Genomic DNA, 15280 nt, shown 5'->3' with positions numbered 1-15280 from the left:
AATCTATTATAGTTAAAACATCAAGAAGGCACGTTAGTTTGCAGTATATATTTTATGGACTCGCTATTACAGACTCTCTTTTATGCGAAAAATAGAACTTCTCGAGTCCGAAATGGACGGAAGTCCGACAACTGGATATGTTCGATATGACGACGGGTTTGTAAAGACCTACGTTCGACATTCGTACGTTATTCATATCGAATCCACAAACAACAATTGTTCTCAGTAACTTTTTGTAAATAGTAGTTAAAAGATATAATAAATAAAGATCATGTGTAAAATGTACAATGGGGATGGTGTAAGCCTGTTCCTTTCGTGCGCCCTAGGGTGGCATAAACGTCGACCGTATCTCTCTCGACTTGCATGGCGTGCTTATTACTTCCTTTTAATGTTCTTGCATGCCCACTCTAAACCCTCCTGAAAATAGAGAACTTATTTCTAAAAGTTGCAAATAATAACATAAATATATATATATATATATATACAATAAGAAAATGAATATTGGACTCTCGAAATTAAATAAAAACTGATAAAGGATGGCTATGAGAGTCAGACGCGATTAACGGTGCGTAAAAGATCCAATTCACTGATCTTTTACGCACCGTTAACCGCGTCTGACTCTCATGCCATCCTTTATCAGTTTTTAAATATATATACATATAATTCCATAAAATTGTACATTAATGTAAATTTAAAATTTTATTTTTCAAATCACCATTTTTACATTTCTAGAATCATTTTTAGCAGTCTAGATATATATTGTCCAATATACTAAAATATGACAACTATTAATGATAAAATGATAATTATGCACATAAATATTATATCACATTTAAAAATTTAAGAGCAATATTGCTACATACCTTCACGCCCTTGCCCTCGACAGCGATGCACGATTGTATTTGCCAATCACGATCTTTGATGTTGTGTAAACCGAGCCCTTCCGCTATCTCGGCTGCCGTCACGGCGTGTCCCAGGTCTTGTTTATTCGCATATACTAACAATGGAACTCCGCGTAGCTTTTCTTCGAGTAAAAGTTCTGACAATTCCTGTCCCGTTTCCTCCAGCCTTTTGATGTCTGCACTGTCAACGACGTAAATCTATTGCCAACAAACATTACAAAACTTTAATTTTATTTTTATTTAGGAAGAAAGATACGAGTCTAAAATATCTGCACAAATCTTAAGATAAGATTATCTTTATTAATAAACACACAGAAGTGATAGACACTTCTTGAATGTAATAATAATTAATTTGTAATATTTGTTAAATAAAATCGACAATTACATCAGAAAGCATAAAATGCTCTTTATTGAAATTGTATCGTTATAATTATTACACTTATAGAATTTTGCAATATTTGAAAATACATAATTCTTGTTTCAAAAAATATTAGGTATGTAAAACACACATGACTGCTTCTGATTATTAAAATAATAATTAAGTTATGACATAGAGAGCAACACAAATTACTCTTCTTTTATTATATTTTTCATATTAAATTTTGCAATAAAATAATTTACTGTATTTCATTATTGTCAAAAAATGTCACATAAAAATTATATTATTAAATAGTAACAAAACAAAATATAATTAATAATTTTTACATTAAAACTTCAAAGTTTGAGCGTAATAAAGACTTACAAGTACATCCGTGTTTTCGAAATAATTTCGCCAATAAGGTCGAATTTTTCGAGCTCCACCAATATCCCAAACGTTCAATTTGAAACCTTCGCTTTGGACACTTTTTATATTAAAACCTTGTGTTGGAGTCACCTTAATAAAATCAGTTTATTATATGTATATGCATGTATATTGCATGATTTTCCAAATATTAAACATATTTTTAATGTCAATTTTTAGCACACTTTTTAAAAAATTATTATTATGGAAATTAAGAACAAAGGTTTACTTGCGTGATATCTTCGCTTGCCAAAGACTTCAAGATAGTCGTCTTTCCGGCATTATCCAGACCCAACAGCAACAATCGAAGCTCTTTATCAGGACTTGATCGCAATTTTCGTAAGATAGCAAGCAGACCCTGACATTTTATACGTTTAATTATTTGCGATTAATTGCAGTATTATGTAAAAATTGTTTGAAATAGCTTTGTAATTTAAATGCTAATATATATAAAGGCTGCATTATTTTTTTATACCAATAATTAAATTATAGTGAATTGATATAAAAAAAAGAAGAAAAAGATCTGCATTATTTATTATATTGCACTCATGGTCTCGTGAAAGCTTAGAAATTCTACTTTGAAATATCTATTTTATATAGAGAATAAATAAATGCAATTTTGTGTATTTCCTTAGCATACTATTTATAAATATAAATTTATATTTATATTATTTTATTATGTTATAAAAAAATCAAGAATTTTGCGATTACGAGAAACAACATTCTCGTGTATATAAATATTTTGAATTTCGTGTAATCAGTGCATGCAATTCCAAGAAGATAATTCCCTTTTTTTAGTTATATACTGTGACTGTTGAATGTGTACGAGTTATGACGATGAGAATATAGCCCGCAATGTCATTCTGAGATTCTGAGTGTGAAGAGAGATATGTATAAGGTGCGCAGAAATTGCAAGTGAATTTTTGTACATAAAAAGTTGATAAAAATTGTTTATTTTATTCAACGATGTACTTCGCAATTCTCAACTTTCTATGTAGCGTTTTGGTATAAATTTTGTATACTGCAATAAAATCTTCGCAGAGGTTATGTTTCGATTATTTCGTGCAATCAATAGTGTATCAGGCGGTGGTGGGGAGGGAAAGAAAAGAGTGCATAATAGTGCATTTGGATTTAATTCACGTGACATTTTTTACCATCTTCTTGTTGATATATATTTCAGGTACTGGAACCTGGAACGAAGACGTGTTAACGGTTTACTGCGTTATCTCGACGATTTCCATTACGTTATATCAGATTGTGTTGTTTTCCTGGTATCCAAGTATCCAAGGAGAACGGTGACATCTGCACATTCTGACTGATGTTACGTGCTGATCAACGCATTTGATACCGTTGGAAGAAGCTACAGTTCGGTTACCACGTGCGAATACTCGATATATTAATATTTCTTCTGTGAAACGACAGTAGATAAATAAATACATTACTGTTTTACCTATTATATATTTCATTTATTTATTGTGTACTTCTATTCCTTTTGATGAAAAGCATATTGTTTTTTTAATTATGCCTCAGTGATGAGATTATTTATTATTTAAATAGTTTATCAGATAATTTAGAATTTAGATAATTTAATTATGTAAAGTTGAAAGTGATAACAGAATTTTAATAATAAAAAATTAATAATAAAGTAAGACATTAATTTGTAATAATAAAAAATAATGTTATATTTTTATTATTTACAGAGACATGCCGGTGTATTATGCCGGCTTAAATGCCAGTCCACTGTTTTCAAACCAGGATGGGATTGTCACATCGATATCGCATTTTACTCAAATTCCATTTCCTGGAATCACAGACATTGAGATTGGGTGGAATTACTTTCTTCTGTGGCAAGATACAAAATTATATATCACGGGTAAAATCAGTGAGAAAGATGACAGAAACAGGCCACATTTAATGCAGATACCAGAGGAGTCGGGAAGGCAATAAACACAAAATATCTTCTTTTTTTCTTCTTTACAGATTTTAATAAATATTTTTTATTTATAAATTTGTTGTATAAATATTTCATTTTTCAATATAGCTGTGAACTGGCTGCTCCTGGTCGGGATAGTGTAGTTGTTTTGTCCACACGCAATGAAATCTGGAAATATAAAATATATGACGACTCTTGGCAAAAAGTAACACCGTTTATTCCCAGCAATGATAACATGCAGATTGAACACGCCATCAAACTGTCACAAGCAGGATGTACAGTAGTTTTAACTAATTTAGGTGTGCAATAAGAAATACTCAGCTTAAGCATTACATCGTGTTTTAATTAAATGTATTTTTACTCAAGTTTTTCTACTTTTTAAGGACGCGTATTTAATGCCCCGCTTTTGGTTGAAATGCCAAAGAGAGTCAAGTTTGTTGATCTTGCCTGTGGTTTTGACCATACTATTTTATTGGCTGAGAACGGCGATGTTTACTCAATGGGGATGGGAATGTATGTTACATATGCAAACATGTTCTTATTAAGTTTATGTTATTTAATAAATGAAATAATTATTATAATTCACAATGGTAGACGTGGTCAATTAGGACACAATGATTTAGAAAACTGTGATAATCCGAAACTTATCGAAGCCTTGGCAGGTCTGAAAGTAATGCAAATATCAGCAGGTGGTTGGCATACCGCCGTAGTCACTGATCAGGTCAGTGTAAAAAAAACTAGTTTAATTGAGACATCTAACATTAAATGTAAGTAAAATTAATTTTCAAATAATAGGGCGATCTCTATACTTGGGGATGGAATTCAAATGGCGAACTAGGAATTGAAAGCAAGGACAAAAAAGTTCACGCCGTTCCAACTTTAGTAGATTTTAAAAACGACAGTGGAGAGAATATAGAAATTAATGTTAAAAAAGTCGAATGCGGAAATTCTTTTACTATATGCTTAACAGGTAAAATAAATCTTCTCCACACAGACGCAAAAATTTTAATAAAGGTTGTATTTCCTAGAAGAAAAATGACGTTTGTTTTTTCTTCAGACGACGGTTTCTTTTGGGGCTGTGGCTCTAACAAGTACGGTCAACTAGGAAAACTTCAATGGAACTTGGAAAATTCGTATAATTTTGTCAAACTGGACATTCAATCGCTAGATCCTAAAACAGTGAAAAAATTCAAATGTCGTGAATGGGGCACGGCGATAATCACAGAATAACATATTGTACTGTAAATTATTGGTCAAGACGAAATAAAATATTCTTTCAGTCTGATGTTCGTATTATCACATTACATGTTCCCTGCATGCATTTCATAGATCTGTGCCGCTTCGTTCGCTTCTATCAATGGTAGAATAAATCGACGATTATTGGCTAACATTTCTTCCTCGATTAACGAAGGTGGTGGTGTCGGAGGAATTTCCATGTCTACATCTTTAATTATTTTTCCTTTTCTTATATCATCAGTCATTTTCTTTCCTGAAAACGAAAAATTTATCAGTTTTTAATTATCATGTAACATTGCGGAACACACTACACGACTGCGTAACAAAATAAAAAATAAGCACATTATAATTGTAATAAAATATAAAAAGATATATTTTTGCATCATTATATCGTATCGAATAACTAAATTCATAATTGCTTTATTACGCTATTTACCTTTAAATTTTTTGCCATTGCTAATTATTGATTCACTAGCAATCTTTTCCAATCGGTCGCGAAGCTGTATGTCAAATGATCCTCCGGGATCCGCCAGTTTAATTTGACGTGGTACTCGAAAAGTATGAGGCATATGAAAGATTTGTATCTGTATTGGTTTTACAAAAACTGCATATATAAGGGAATATCGCAATTCATTAGCATACCTATTTAAAAATTGAACAACGATAAAATCTTATATTGTATATTATCTATTTTTTTTTAACATTAAAAAATATTTGAAATAATGTGCTGTATTTTCTTATACGTACATATTGTATGTTGCTTCAACAATTATATCCAGGATGTTGCTTGGATTCGTTAAATTAGAAGATCCGACTGCGTTTGTATCTGTGAATATATCTCTTTGTGAATTTTCTGTAGTTGATGAAGTTTCAAAGTTTGTCGGTAACTCCTCTTGCAAATCATTTGTTACACTAAAATAAGATAATCTTTATTTAACTTACTTAAAAAAACGGCACAATAAAGTAATGTAAAGTGTGTGACTCATGATAATGAAGGATTTTACTTTCTTCAATTTACCTGTTTCCATTATTACAATTTGTCAAGTCTCTTCCGATAAAAGAACATTTGTTCTCTTGAGACATATATTTGGCATCTTCTGTAATTAATTCCTTTTCAGATAATTTATTCGTAATTAAATTTCCCGCTTCACTGTTGGCAGATGCATCAGTGGTAAAATTTTGTGACATAATTTCAGAATATGCATCCATAAGTAACTCCCAATGCAGCAATTGATCGTTATTGGATAATTTCTCAGCAACATAGAGAAATAATATTTTCATTTCTTTAAAAAAGTCTTCTCGAAGTAACTTCTTATCTATAAAAATATTCTATGTCTCTAAAAAATATATTTTTACTAATTCATTATACCATGTATAAAATTTCCTATTTTACTTAATTATGATACTATGTAAAAATTCAGATAAACGTATATAAATAAATATAAATCTTTATTTTGGCAAATTTATTTATATAAGAGCATTATATTTCTTTTTAAATAGTCTCCCTGCATGTAAGAAATATTTTATTTAACATATATCAATTCGATAAAAATCACCTCGAATTAATTTCATTTCGCCAACCAACCAGCTAATTAATATACTTCTATGATGATCATCTAGACAATTTTTGTAACGCAGAACTTGAAGAGCTACGATGTCCAGAAACCAGAAAGCAGCTTTATTAGTCTTGTAGTCTTTAACTCCCAAAAGATCACCTAGCAATCTGTACATTTATTAAATATTCAATATCTCATAATTCCTTTTTTATTAAGTTTGTTAAGTTCGAATAACTTTTATGTCTAAAATTTCACCAACTCGATGACATATCGTGGTTCCTCCGTTTCGATCTTCACTGTCTTCTCAACGAGACTGTTAAAAGTGCTCGGAAGAGTCGGCATGTACATAATTCTTTCGGACATCTGTACTTTCAATGATAAACGTTATATGATAAAACAAAGTTTTTATAAAATTATTACTATTATTACAATGTAGTAATATTTTCGTTAATAATAATCAATAAACGTCTGATATGTATAAAGCAAACATATATGATGGTAATGTTCATATATTGATTTCAGAAACTTAACAAGATACTACCTAAATCCATGAAAATTAAACATTTTGAACTAATATTAAATATTAAATGTATATTAAAAAACCTTATTATCCTTGCTAATGAATTCATTATGTTCTTCTTTAAAATACTGAATCTTTTTCAGAATCTAATATGTTGGACGGTTTCATATATTATGCATTAAAAGCGAAATGTTACACGTCATATAAAGTTATTTGCATTAGATATTCACACTTGTGCATTCACGCGATATGAATGCAATCGCAAAATCCAACAGAGAATTGCCTGTCGCTGACGACGTGTCGTACATCGGGTGAGAACGAAAAAAAAATATTACATTTGTTTTGTTTTTACTCATTGGTTTTATTAATTTTTTTTCCATATTTTGTTCAATATTTTCAGAAAATAACACTCCAAAGCGAAAAAACCGTATATTCTCACCAATCCCAATGTATGTATAATATATATATATTATACTTTTCATATATAATATATATGTATATATATATAATATATATATAATGTATACTTTTATACTTTTTATATATAATATTATTATGTAGAGTAGCGCACACTTTAGACTGTTATGTATCGATACCTTTTATAATTTTATCGATAAATTACAAATATTGAAAAACATGAAACAGACACAGTCGGCGGGGACGCGCGGACTTCGGCGTGGGACTTTTTCTTACGGAACCGTGAAAAAAGTTTTCGCGACGGATACTGCCGTCCGCTGCTTCCGCGTCCGCCTGCCCCGGGGACGCGAACAAGCGGGAATTAATCAACCGGAAACATAGCGAGTCTCTTTTTAAATACGAATCTTAAGAGAACTCGTAAAAAATAGGAGGAAGGAAAGGGATGCAACTTCGATCGGACATAAAGCCGGAAGTCGCCGATCTTCTCTTGTAAAGTGTTTTTCTTTTTCTTTTTTTTACTTGTTGAAGAGTTCTCAATGAAAGGATCGAATTGCAGAAACGAATGTAAGGGAAAGAGAAAGGTACAATGTGGGCTGGCAGGAAGAAGCGGAAGCAGCTAGTCCTCGTCTCTCTCGTCGAACGCTAATAACTATAATATATAATATGTATGCGCGAACATACGCGTGCCCCGGCGCGACTGACTTTTTTTTTTATTTATATATTTTCACACCGAAGTCAGAAAGGCAATACGCAGTATGAACTTACTTAGTACATTTGTGTTTTCCTTTTTTGTGTGTACGTGTATGTATGTATGTGTACGCGCTTTTTTACGTGTGTGGCTTTTACAACTATTTTTTTTTCTTCATTTGTCTATTGTTCCGTGGCTTCTTCTTCTCTTCCATCATTTGGTTCTCCTATTTCTCTTTTTTGTCCCATAATAATACGCTCTCTGACTTTCTCTTTGTTAAATTCATTCTACCCCCGTTTTACCTCGCATTCCCCGTTTCACATTTCACTTTTGGTTTATATTCCATCTTCCCCCCCGCTCTTACCGAGTCACGAAAATTATCTGGAGACACGTGAGAGTAAGAGGGATAGAGAGGTACGAAGAGGAGAGATTTGAAGGATTGGGTGGTCGGAGGGTAGCGGAGAGATAATCGTATACAGACGCGGTTAATGGAATTAATTAACGGTGAATTAAAGTAAAATAAGTGAATGTAAGTACATATACATAGATGGTGACAGTTACGATCGCAAATATCATGACTTCGTTCACTGCGCATCAAGTTTTCTAAGAGAATCAGAGTTCTTGCGAAATTTCCATTCCTACAGAATATTGCAAATTTATTTCGACAAATAAGTGCAATATATTCTAAACATACAGGTTTTAAAGACATTAAAAAAATTCTAATTATTGTTGAAAAATAGTATTCTTAATTAAAACGTACAATTTGTATCTCTTTATTTGCAACAATTTACTGCTTCTCAGTGATTTATCAATTATTACATCAGACAAATTTTTATCTCTTCTCTTTTGCTGTTAATTATTACATTACATTAATATATTTTCTCAGTCATTTATATTTTTTTATGTAATGAAATACTCTATAGAGAACAACTTAAGAACACATTAATTAAAAAAAAAAGATCTAAATCGACTAAAAAATTTAGCAATATTTTATTTTCGTTAATGCACTCAAAAACCTCTATTAATTTTAGAAAACTTTCGCAATCGCAAACAATGCTCTTTTTGAGATCGCAACGGACATTGGGATAAGGCGCGCTTCCCCGTGTATGAACAATGAAATGTTTCAATTTCTTTCGTTATCTTGCTCACTTACAAATTACTTTTGACTTTAAACGTAATTGCATTATCGCAAATATTGAGACGAGAAAGAAATTGGGAACATGCAGTTGCGTGATACATGCGGAGAAGCGAGAATTAACCAATTGGTAAATTGAATATTTTTCAATCGATTTTATTGAAAATAATACAACAAAATGTCTCATAATAATAATATAATAATAATAAGAATATAATAATAATTAAAAATAATTAATAATTATAGATACGTACTGTGTTCTCTACTCGATATCTAGATAATCGCCTTAAAACATTGTTTAAATAATATTATCATCGTCATTTCAATTAATGTAATAATAAAATAATAATAATAAAGGCAATAAAGTTAATAATAATAATAATTATATCATAGAATAATGTATCAATAAACAAACTTAATAGGCTAATTACTCGTTAATCATTCGTCATCGTTCTCGATTGCTATCAATGGATCTTTTACTTTACCTAGTCATTAATAATGGATAATTAATTAATTCATTAATTAAATTACACGTTGCTTGGATATGCACATAGAGATATAAAGTCGTTTTTGGTCCCACCTAACTGCAAACGTTATATTCATACAATTTTTTTTTGTGTGTATCGCTTGGATCGCTTTACATGTGTATGCGTGTGTGTCATACGTGTGTGTGCACGTGTTGCAAATAACTACTGTCCCGCTATCGGTATAAAGCTGTCGTTTCTCTATTTCCCTTTTGTCCCTCCCCCGCAACCGTATTCCGAAATAGTTCTATCGCGTATACACATGAAACAGCATTGCGTGTGCGCGAGTGTGTACACTCGAATCGTATCTCGCGGAACGCGTTGACAGGGTGTCCCCCGAAAAAACGGTACCGCGAAGAATGACAAACGAAAAACAAACAACAGTAAAAAGGGAAAAAACGAAAGAACGATAATCCCGTACCGAAAGTTAAATACGCGTTTACGCCATTTAATAAAATATACATACACACATACATAAATATATATATATATTTTTTTTTATATAGATATATTTACATATATGTATATATATATATATATATATCGCGATTATATGTATACATATCGCTTTTTACTTTTCTCGTGTCCCGTTATTTACCCAGCATTTCGCTTTGTTACCCTCCCGCCCCCGATCTCGGTGCCGTTTTTCCCGTGTCTTTCCTTTCGTCCCATCTTTCCCTCCCGCGAATATCCCTTTCGTTATCACTGGGGACAAGTCTCGCGCGTCATCGGAACACGTTCTTCTCGCGTTATTATCCCCCGCCCCATCTTTCCCCTATCCCCGACCTATCCCATTTTACAACTGGCATTGCGTTCCGTTCTCTCCTTCCGCACTTCGCTTTTAAAGTACGCTTAAGTTTACCTAATAACATTATACTCTCACTAGATACATCGCCGTGCGAGGGCGGACGACGTCTGCAACGGTCACGATCGACGGTATCTCGATCCTCCCGACGCGTCAACCCTCGCGACGAGAGGTATTTCTTTTTTTTTCTTTTCCTACTTATCCCCTTTTCCGCTTGTACAGCCAATTGAATATGATTTTTTTTTCGCGGGACCGACGCCATCGGTCGCCGAATAAACCTAATTAATCTTTCTTATTAAGGCTACGCCGCGCAATTTCTCGCAATTTGCAATTTCTCGCACGAATACTGGTTTATATCAGTCTCATGTTTCTTTCCGCCGAGCCTGGTCGAGCCGACGGGTGCGTCTGCGCTCTCTCAGAACAGTTTCCCCGAGGGAACGCGGGACGGTGCGCCGCGACTCTCTTGCCATCGCCGATTTCTCGTCGTCGGCGCTTACATACTCGGACCAGACTCCGCGTATAATGTAATGCCAGTTGTACGCTTCTTTTTCGGAGACGAAACGGTACATCGCGTTCGTCTTTACGCAAGGAAAACGTGCGCTCACGGAATAATTCGCTAGATCAGGCGCTCACGGCCTCCTTTGGCGTTCTAATTCGTCTTAATCACGCGACAAGTGATAATAATTAACAATAACAATTTATAGGAAATCGCGCGCTGCGCGAAAACGCATCTTTCCCTTTCATTGGCCTTCGTCGCTCGCACTTTCTTTTTTTATCTCTTTCCGCAATGGTAAATTTTTCATATATATATATAAATATAATTTAACATATAATTTTCTATATATAAAAAAATTATACGCTAAACCTAAGCAATGTTAAGAAATACTGCGGCGTATACGTTTTATTAAAATATTAAATTCCGTCTATGCAATTCATGGACATATATTGTTATTAAAATAAAGATATATAGGAAGGTTTTAGTTTGATTACAGATTCTAAAAGTGCCTTATTCGACGCGATTAAGTGATTAAGCGATTAATTAAGAGTTGCCTCAATTTAAAAAGAGTTAAATAAAGAAAGACGAATCAACTAGCTTTAGTTAAAACTTTTCCAAGAAGATACGATTGTTTTGTATTGTCTAATTCACGTTTCATCGCACGAACAATGATGATTACGGCTTCTTTCATTTCTCTAAATAAAATTTAAGAACTCAACACACTTGGTCGGGAATGAAATCGACTCGGGGCCGGTTTTCGACGCAACCGTATCAATTACAGCTGCGGAATTATAAAGCAATCGTGCCGTTCACGGACTAGTAACGAACTCACACGCAACGATCAACAACGTCAAAGCAAATTTACATCGCGGGCGTCGCGTACACATTATACGCTCGCATTTACCACTAATTTCGCCTCTCGGCGGAATCCCGAGATCGGGTGGAGCGCACGTTTTCCATCTTTCGTCTCCCCCATGCCGAGCCCTCGCGAGCGAAGCGGCGCGAAGCGACTTCAAGTAAGGAAGGATTTTTTGCATACCTCCCATAGCGGTACCAGTTCCCTTTGCTGGAGGTTAAGGAACCCTTCCTGAGGGAACTTCTGAACGTTAGAATCCTCTCTCCCCTCCTTCCAAGTTCATCAAGGTCGCGCCGCGTCTCCCGTTCGGCCCGTATCGTCCGCCTTTCCTCTCGTATCGTTAACATACTTCAAATAGTAATATACCTCACAACCATTTTGACAACAATCAACCGTCAACAAAAGAGCGTTCCTACCTCAAAGAACCTTCAAAAGGTGCGCCACCCAGCCAGCGTCGACCTCCGGCGAACACTTCCGCGTCCCCCTTTTGATTTGCCGGCCGGAAGACGGCCGAAATTCTCCCCCTCGTCGATGGCCGGAAATCGAGCTTGCCGGCTGACGTATCACATGTTCGAAAACTACGAACCACGTACGCATCGCGATCGTTTCGTCACTCTCGCATTCATTCACAGAGCGCACAACAAAATGCCCTTTGATTTCTTTTTTTTTTTTCGTCGATCTCGCTCTCGCCTTTCGCGTGCTCTCTCTCTTTCTCACATCCGTGCTTTCTCACTTTCTTCCCTCTTTCGCTCTCATTCTCACGTTCGCCGTTCCCAAAACTCCGCTCGCGAATGCATTTCATACATTTCATACAACGTCATATTCGTCGCACGAAAGACGCTCGAAAGGCTTACATGAAATTTATTTTATCATAATTTCGCACATTGCCAGTTTGCTCCTTTTTCTGCGCCGAATTCTCGTCGACGTGAAAAAGCGTTTAGCCGGCAAAAATCGTGTATCTAATTCAACTTCGCAACGAAGTGGAAAATTATCGTCGATAATACGCGACATTCGTTTTAGAAGTCAAACATCCGTTCGTACGATTAGAAGAAATTTTGTATTTTCCCTCTTTCTATGCCGGATGTATAGTTATTAAAAAAGAATTTAATTAAAGCCCGCGCTTTTTGGTAATAATCGGTCGGAATGTATTTTCGATAGCATTTTAATATTCTCCGATAATAATATGGAGATTGAGACTGTGCGTGGGTTTTAGCTTCCGATAGCTGAAACCTGGATTTCAGAATAACTTTTTTTTTTCGCCCATAGCCGTATTGGAAAAACGCGGTGTTCGATTTCCATGTGCGTTTAAAGGGCTCGAGGACTCGAGGATCGCGCGTCGGGCTAATAATATCAATCACGATGACTACAGGCGGAAGGATAATCATATTTCATAGATTTCCATATCACGCGCGATCGCTTGTTTAATTTCCCGAAGGCAAATCGCGCGTATTAATAGAAACGTTTTCTTTTCGTTTTCTTTCTTCGGAAACCGATAACACAATGCCTCGCGATTAAATCAGATCCCGACTCCGCATTAACAATTAACAGTATCAACAATCCTTGGTCTTCAATTGGTTTATCGCGCGGCGCCAGATTGGCTCGCTTCTCCAAAATTGATCGCGGTCCAATTAGTAGCAGACGACCGCCGATGAATTTCCACTTCGCCACGCCTCGTCAATTATTACTCGCCTAATTCTCCCCGCGAACGTCCTTCTTCAATCGCATCTTGTCGCACGAAATGCGCACCCGTTTTCTTTGCCCGGCGTCGATTCATCGTCGAATTAACATCGTCGGCTCGCGTATAAATCTCTATTCTCAAAGAAAAGATGTTCTTTCGGTACGCAATGACGGATTCAGCGATAAATAAACTAATCTATTCGATTGGAGTCCCAAAGCGCTCCAGATATATTACGTTTCAAAAACATTATATCACTTAAAGATATCAATTTTGACCACAATATTGTATTTGCTATCAATATTTTTATAGTAGAATATCCATTTTTAATTCCTTAAAAAATGTTTTTGTAATTCAGAAAGTTATATAGGTGTCTCTGGAACTTCAAACCCGTCATTGCTTTCGGCAAACGGTGAACGAGACCGTCGTCGACGATGCGAACGACGACGGAATGAATCGTCGCCCTCGTGTCGAACGTTCAAACAAAGTCGTAACGAAAATAACACTACTAATTATACACTTTAAAAACGATATATTCTAATTACATCATATTACGTTTGTGTACGTCAACTCGGTTCCGAAATTGCTCTCGCCCGGCGCATGTACGCGTATTTTACGTGTGTATATCTTCTTTTCCTATTCCTCGATCGATCAGCGATCGAATACCGGCATAATTCCCTATAAGTTCAGATTCTCATGCGATAGACACGACAGAAAATGGTAATCGCTGTGTTCGTGCGACGCGATTGATGCGTAAGATTACGGATTTTTCCGTATCTACAACATGGAAGAATGGCTACATTTAATCGAAATAATGCCGGTTTCGATCTCTGCTCGTGACTACCTCGTTCCGTCGAAAAACGATCAGTACATTAATTTGCAAATACGTTGCTTCAGCAACGTCTCATACGTGTATATGCGTGTACGCGTGTCTGTGTATCATATGTATAGGCGTGTCGGAATGCCCTGCGATGTCTCGCGATCGATCCTCGCCGTGTTTTCCTCCGGCGTGCACTGTCTTTCACGGAACGGGAGTAAGGAAAAGCTTTTTCGGGGCCGGAAGGAGAAAGTACGAAGGATGCACGTTGTGTGACGTGCCCACGCACTTGCTGTCGATACTGCATTTAATCGACCGGCCCTTCGAGGGTGCCCTTATTGTTAGATAAACCTGTCGCACTGTGTCGTTGAGCGATGAGATAATATAATCGTCGACGAGATCACGAATGTGACACGTAATGCCTTACGTGTCGCGTACGTATGGGTGCGTTCGCGGTATGTAATAATGTACGTATATATATGTACACACGTGTATATATGTATACACGATAAACGACAGCGCCTACCGCAGTAAGAATGATTGATAAACGATATACAATCGCGCGATCTAAACAATAAATGGCGACACGTATTTCAGAGATCGTGTGTGTTATATATATATATATATGTGTGTGTGTGTGTGTGTGTGTGTGTGTGGGTATGCCTGTATGTGTGTACGTGTGTGGCTTTCGTATATATAGTAAATATGCATATCTATATACCGCGTTAGACGCGCCTTAAATTTCTCCCTTCCGGTACGAAACGATAATATATAACTGTAAAATCCATGTAGAATATAAAAAATATTCTCTCGCCGCCTCTATCTAACTATATGAAACGCTGCACTAAGACTGTATACTTCGTTACGAACGTATATGCGTGTGTATACCCGCGTGTTCGCGCTTGTGAATGTCTGCGTATGTGTGTAACATATGTGTAT

General features: G+C 35.3%; 3 protein-coding genes across 7 annotated transcripts; 1 reads left to right on the top strand and 2 right to left on the bottom strand.

Annotated features, from left to right (window-relative positions):
* Positions 1–33: 33 nt before the first annotated feature.
* Positions 34–2952, bottom strand: LOC139769268 (ADP-ribosylation factor-like protein 3). Its single transcript, XM_071700176.1, has 5 exons — positions 2838–2952; positions 1913–2041; positions 1645–1776; positions 864–1100; positions 34–417 (listed from the first exon to the last, which is right to left on the bottom strand). Exons 1-5 carry the CDS (start codon positions 2838–2840, stop codon positions 376–378), a joined length of 543 nt encoding a protein of 180 aa, XP_071556277.1. The 5' UTR covers positions 2841–2952; the 3' UTR covers positions 34–375.
* On the top strand, positions 2912–4901 carry LOC139769266 (RCC1 domain-containing protein 1). Of its 5 annotated transcripts, XM_071700174.1 has the most exons (7): positions 2920–3061; positions 3384–3623; positions 3725–3915; positions 4000–4129; positions 4211–4337; positions 4412–4586; positions 4674–4901. In XM_071700174.1, the coding sequence occupies exons 2-7, from the start codon at positions 3388–3390 to the stop codon at positions 4844–4846; spliced, it is 1032 nt and encodes a 343-aa protein (XP_071556275.1). In that variant the 5' UTR covers positions 2920–3061; positions 3384–3387; the 3' UTR covers positions 4847–4901. The 5 variants fall into 5 exon arrangements, with proteins under 5 accessions (XP_071556272.1, XP_071556275.1, XP_071556273.1 ...); XM_071700172.1 differs by having other exon boundaries at positions 4412–4901; XM_071700173.1 differs by having other exon boundaries at positions 4000–4337.
* Positions 3643–6951, bottom strand: LOC139769269 (uncharacterized). The gene is made up of 6 exons (XM_071700177.1): positions 6668–6951; positions 6409–6575; positions 5871–6168; positions 5600–5764; positions 5289–5494; positions 3643–5105 (listed from the first exon to the last, which is right to left on the bottom strand). Exons 1-6 carry the CDS (start codon positions 6769–6771, stop codon positions 4918–4920), a joined length of 1128 nt encoding a protein of 375 aa, XP_071556278.1. The 5' UTR covers positions 6772–6951; the 3' UTR covers positions 3643–4917.
* Between the last annotated feature and the right edge of the window lie 8329 nt (positions 6952–15280).

Source organism: Temnothorax nylanderi, unplaced genomic scaffold (assembly GCF_030848795.1).
Source record: "Temnothorax nylanderi isolate EJ_2023f unplaced genomic scaffold, tnyl_v1.0 TNYL_tig0021_pilon, whole genome shotgun sequence".
Taxonomy (NCBI): domain Eukaryota; kingdom Metazoa; phylum Arthropoda; class Insecta; order Hymenoptera; family Formicidae; genus Temnothorax; species Temnothorax nylanderi.
The sequence above is the reverse complement of the archived record's forward strand: the minus strand, read 5'-3'. Positions and strand labels throughout refer to the sequence as shown.

What these genes read in the sequence shown, in the direction of transcription:
- LOC139769269 (XM_071700177.1), bottom strand. Translation starts at nt 6,771, where the DNA reads ATGTCCGAAAGAATTATGTACATGCCGACTCTTCCGAGCACTTTTAAC. An exon ending in GAACCACGATATGTCATCGA is followed by an intron (nt 6,576 to 6,667) that starts GTTGGTGAAATT and finishes ATAAATGTACAG; the next exon opens with ATTGCTAGGTGATCTTTTGG. An exon ending in CGAAATGAAATTAATTCGAG is followed by an intron (nt 6,169 to 6,408) that starts GTGATTTTTATC and finishes ATATTTTTATAG; the next exon opens with ATAAGAAGTTACTTCGAGAA.
- LOC139769268 (XM_071700176.1), bottom strand. An exon ending in CAAGCGAAGATATCACGCAA is followed by an intron (nt 1,777 to 1,912) that starts GTAAACCTTTGT and finishes GATTTTATTAAG; the next exon opens with GTGACTCCAACACAAGGTTT. An exon ending in TCGAGGGCAAGGGCGTGAAG is followed by an intron (nt 418 to 863) that starts GTATGTAGCAAT and finishes CTCTATTTTCAG; the next exon opens with GAGGGTTTAGAGTGGGCATG.
- LOC139769266 (XM_071700171.1), top strand. Translation starts at nt 3,388, where the DNA reads ATGCCGGTGTATTATGCCGGCTTAAATGCCAGTCCACTGTTTTCAAAC. An exon ending in AGTAGTTTTAACTAATTTAG is followed by an intron (nt 3,916 to 3,999) that starts GTGTGCAATAAG and finishes CTACTTTTTAAG; the next exon opens with GACGCGTATTTAATGCCCCG. An exon ending in CCGCCGTAGTCACTGATCAG is followed by an intron (nt 4,338 to 4,411) that starts GTCAGTGTAAAA and finishes TTCAAATAATAG; the next exon opens with GGCGATCTCTATACTTGGGG.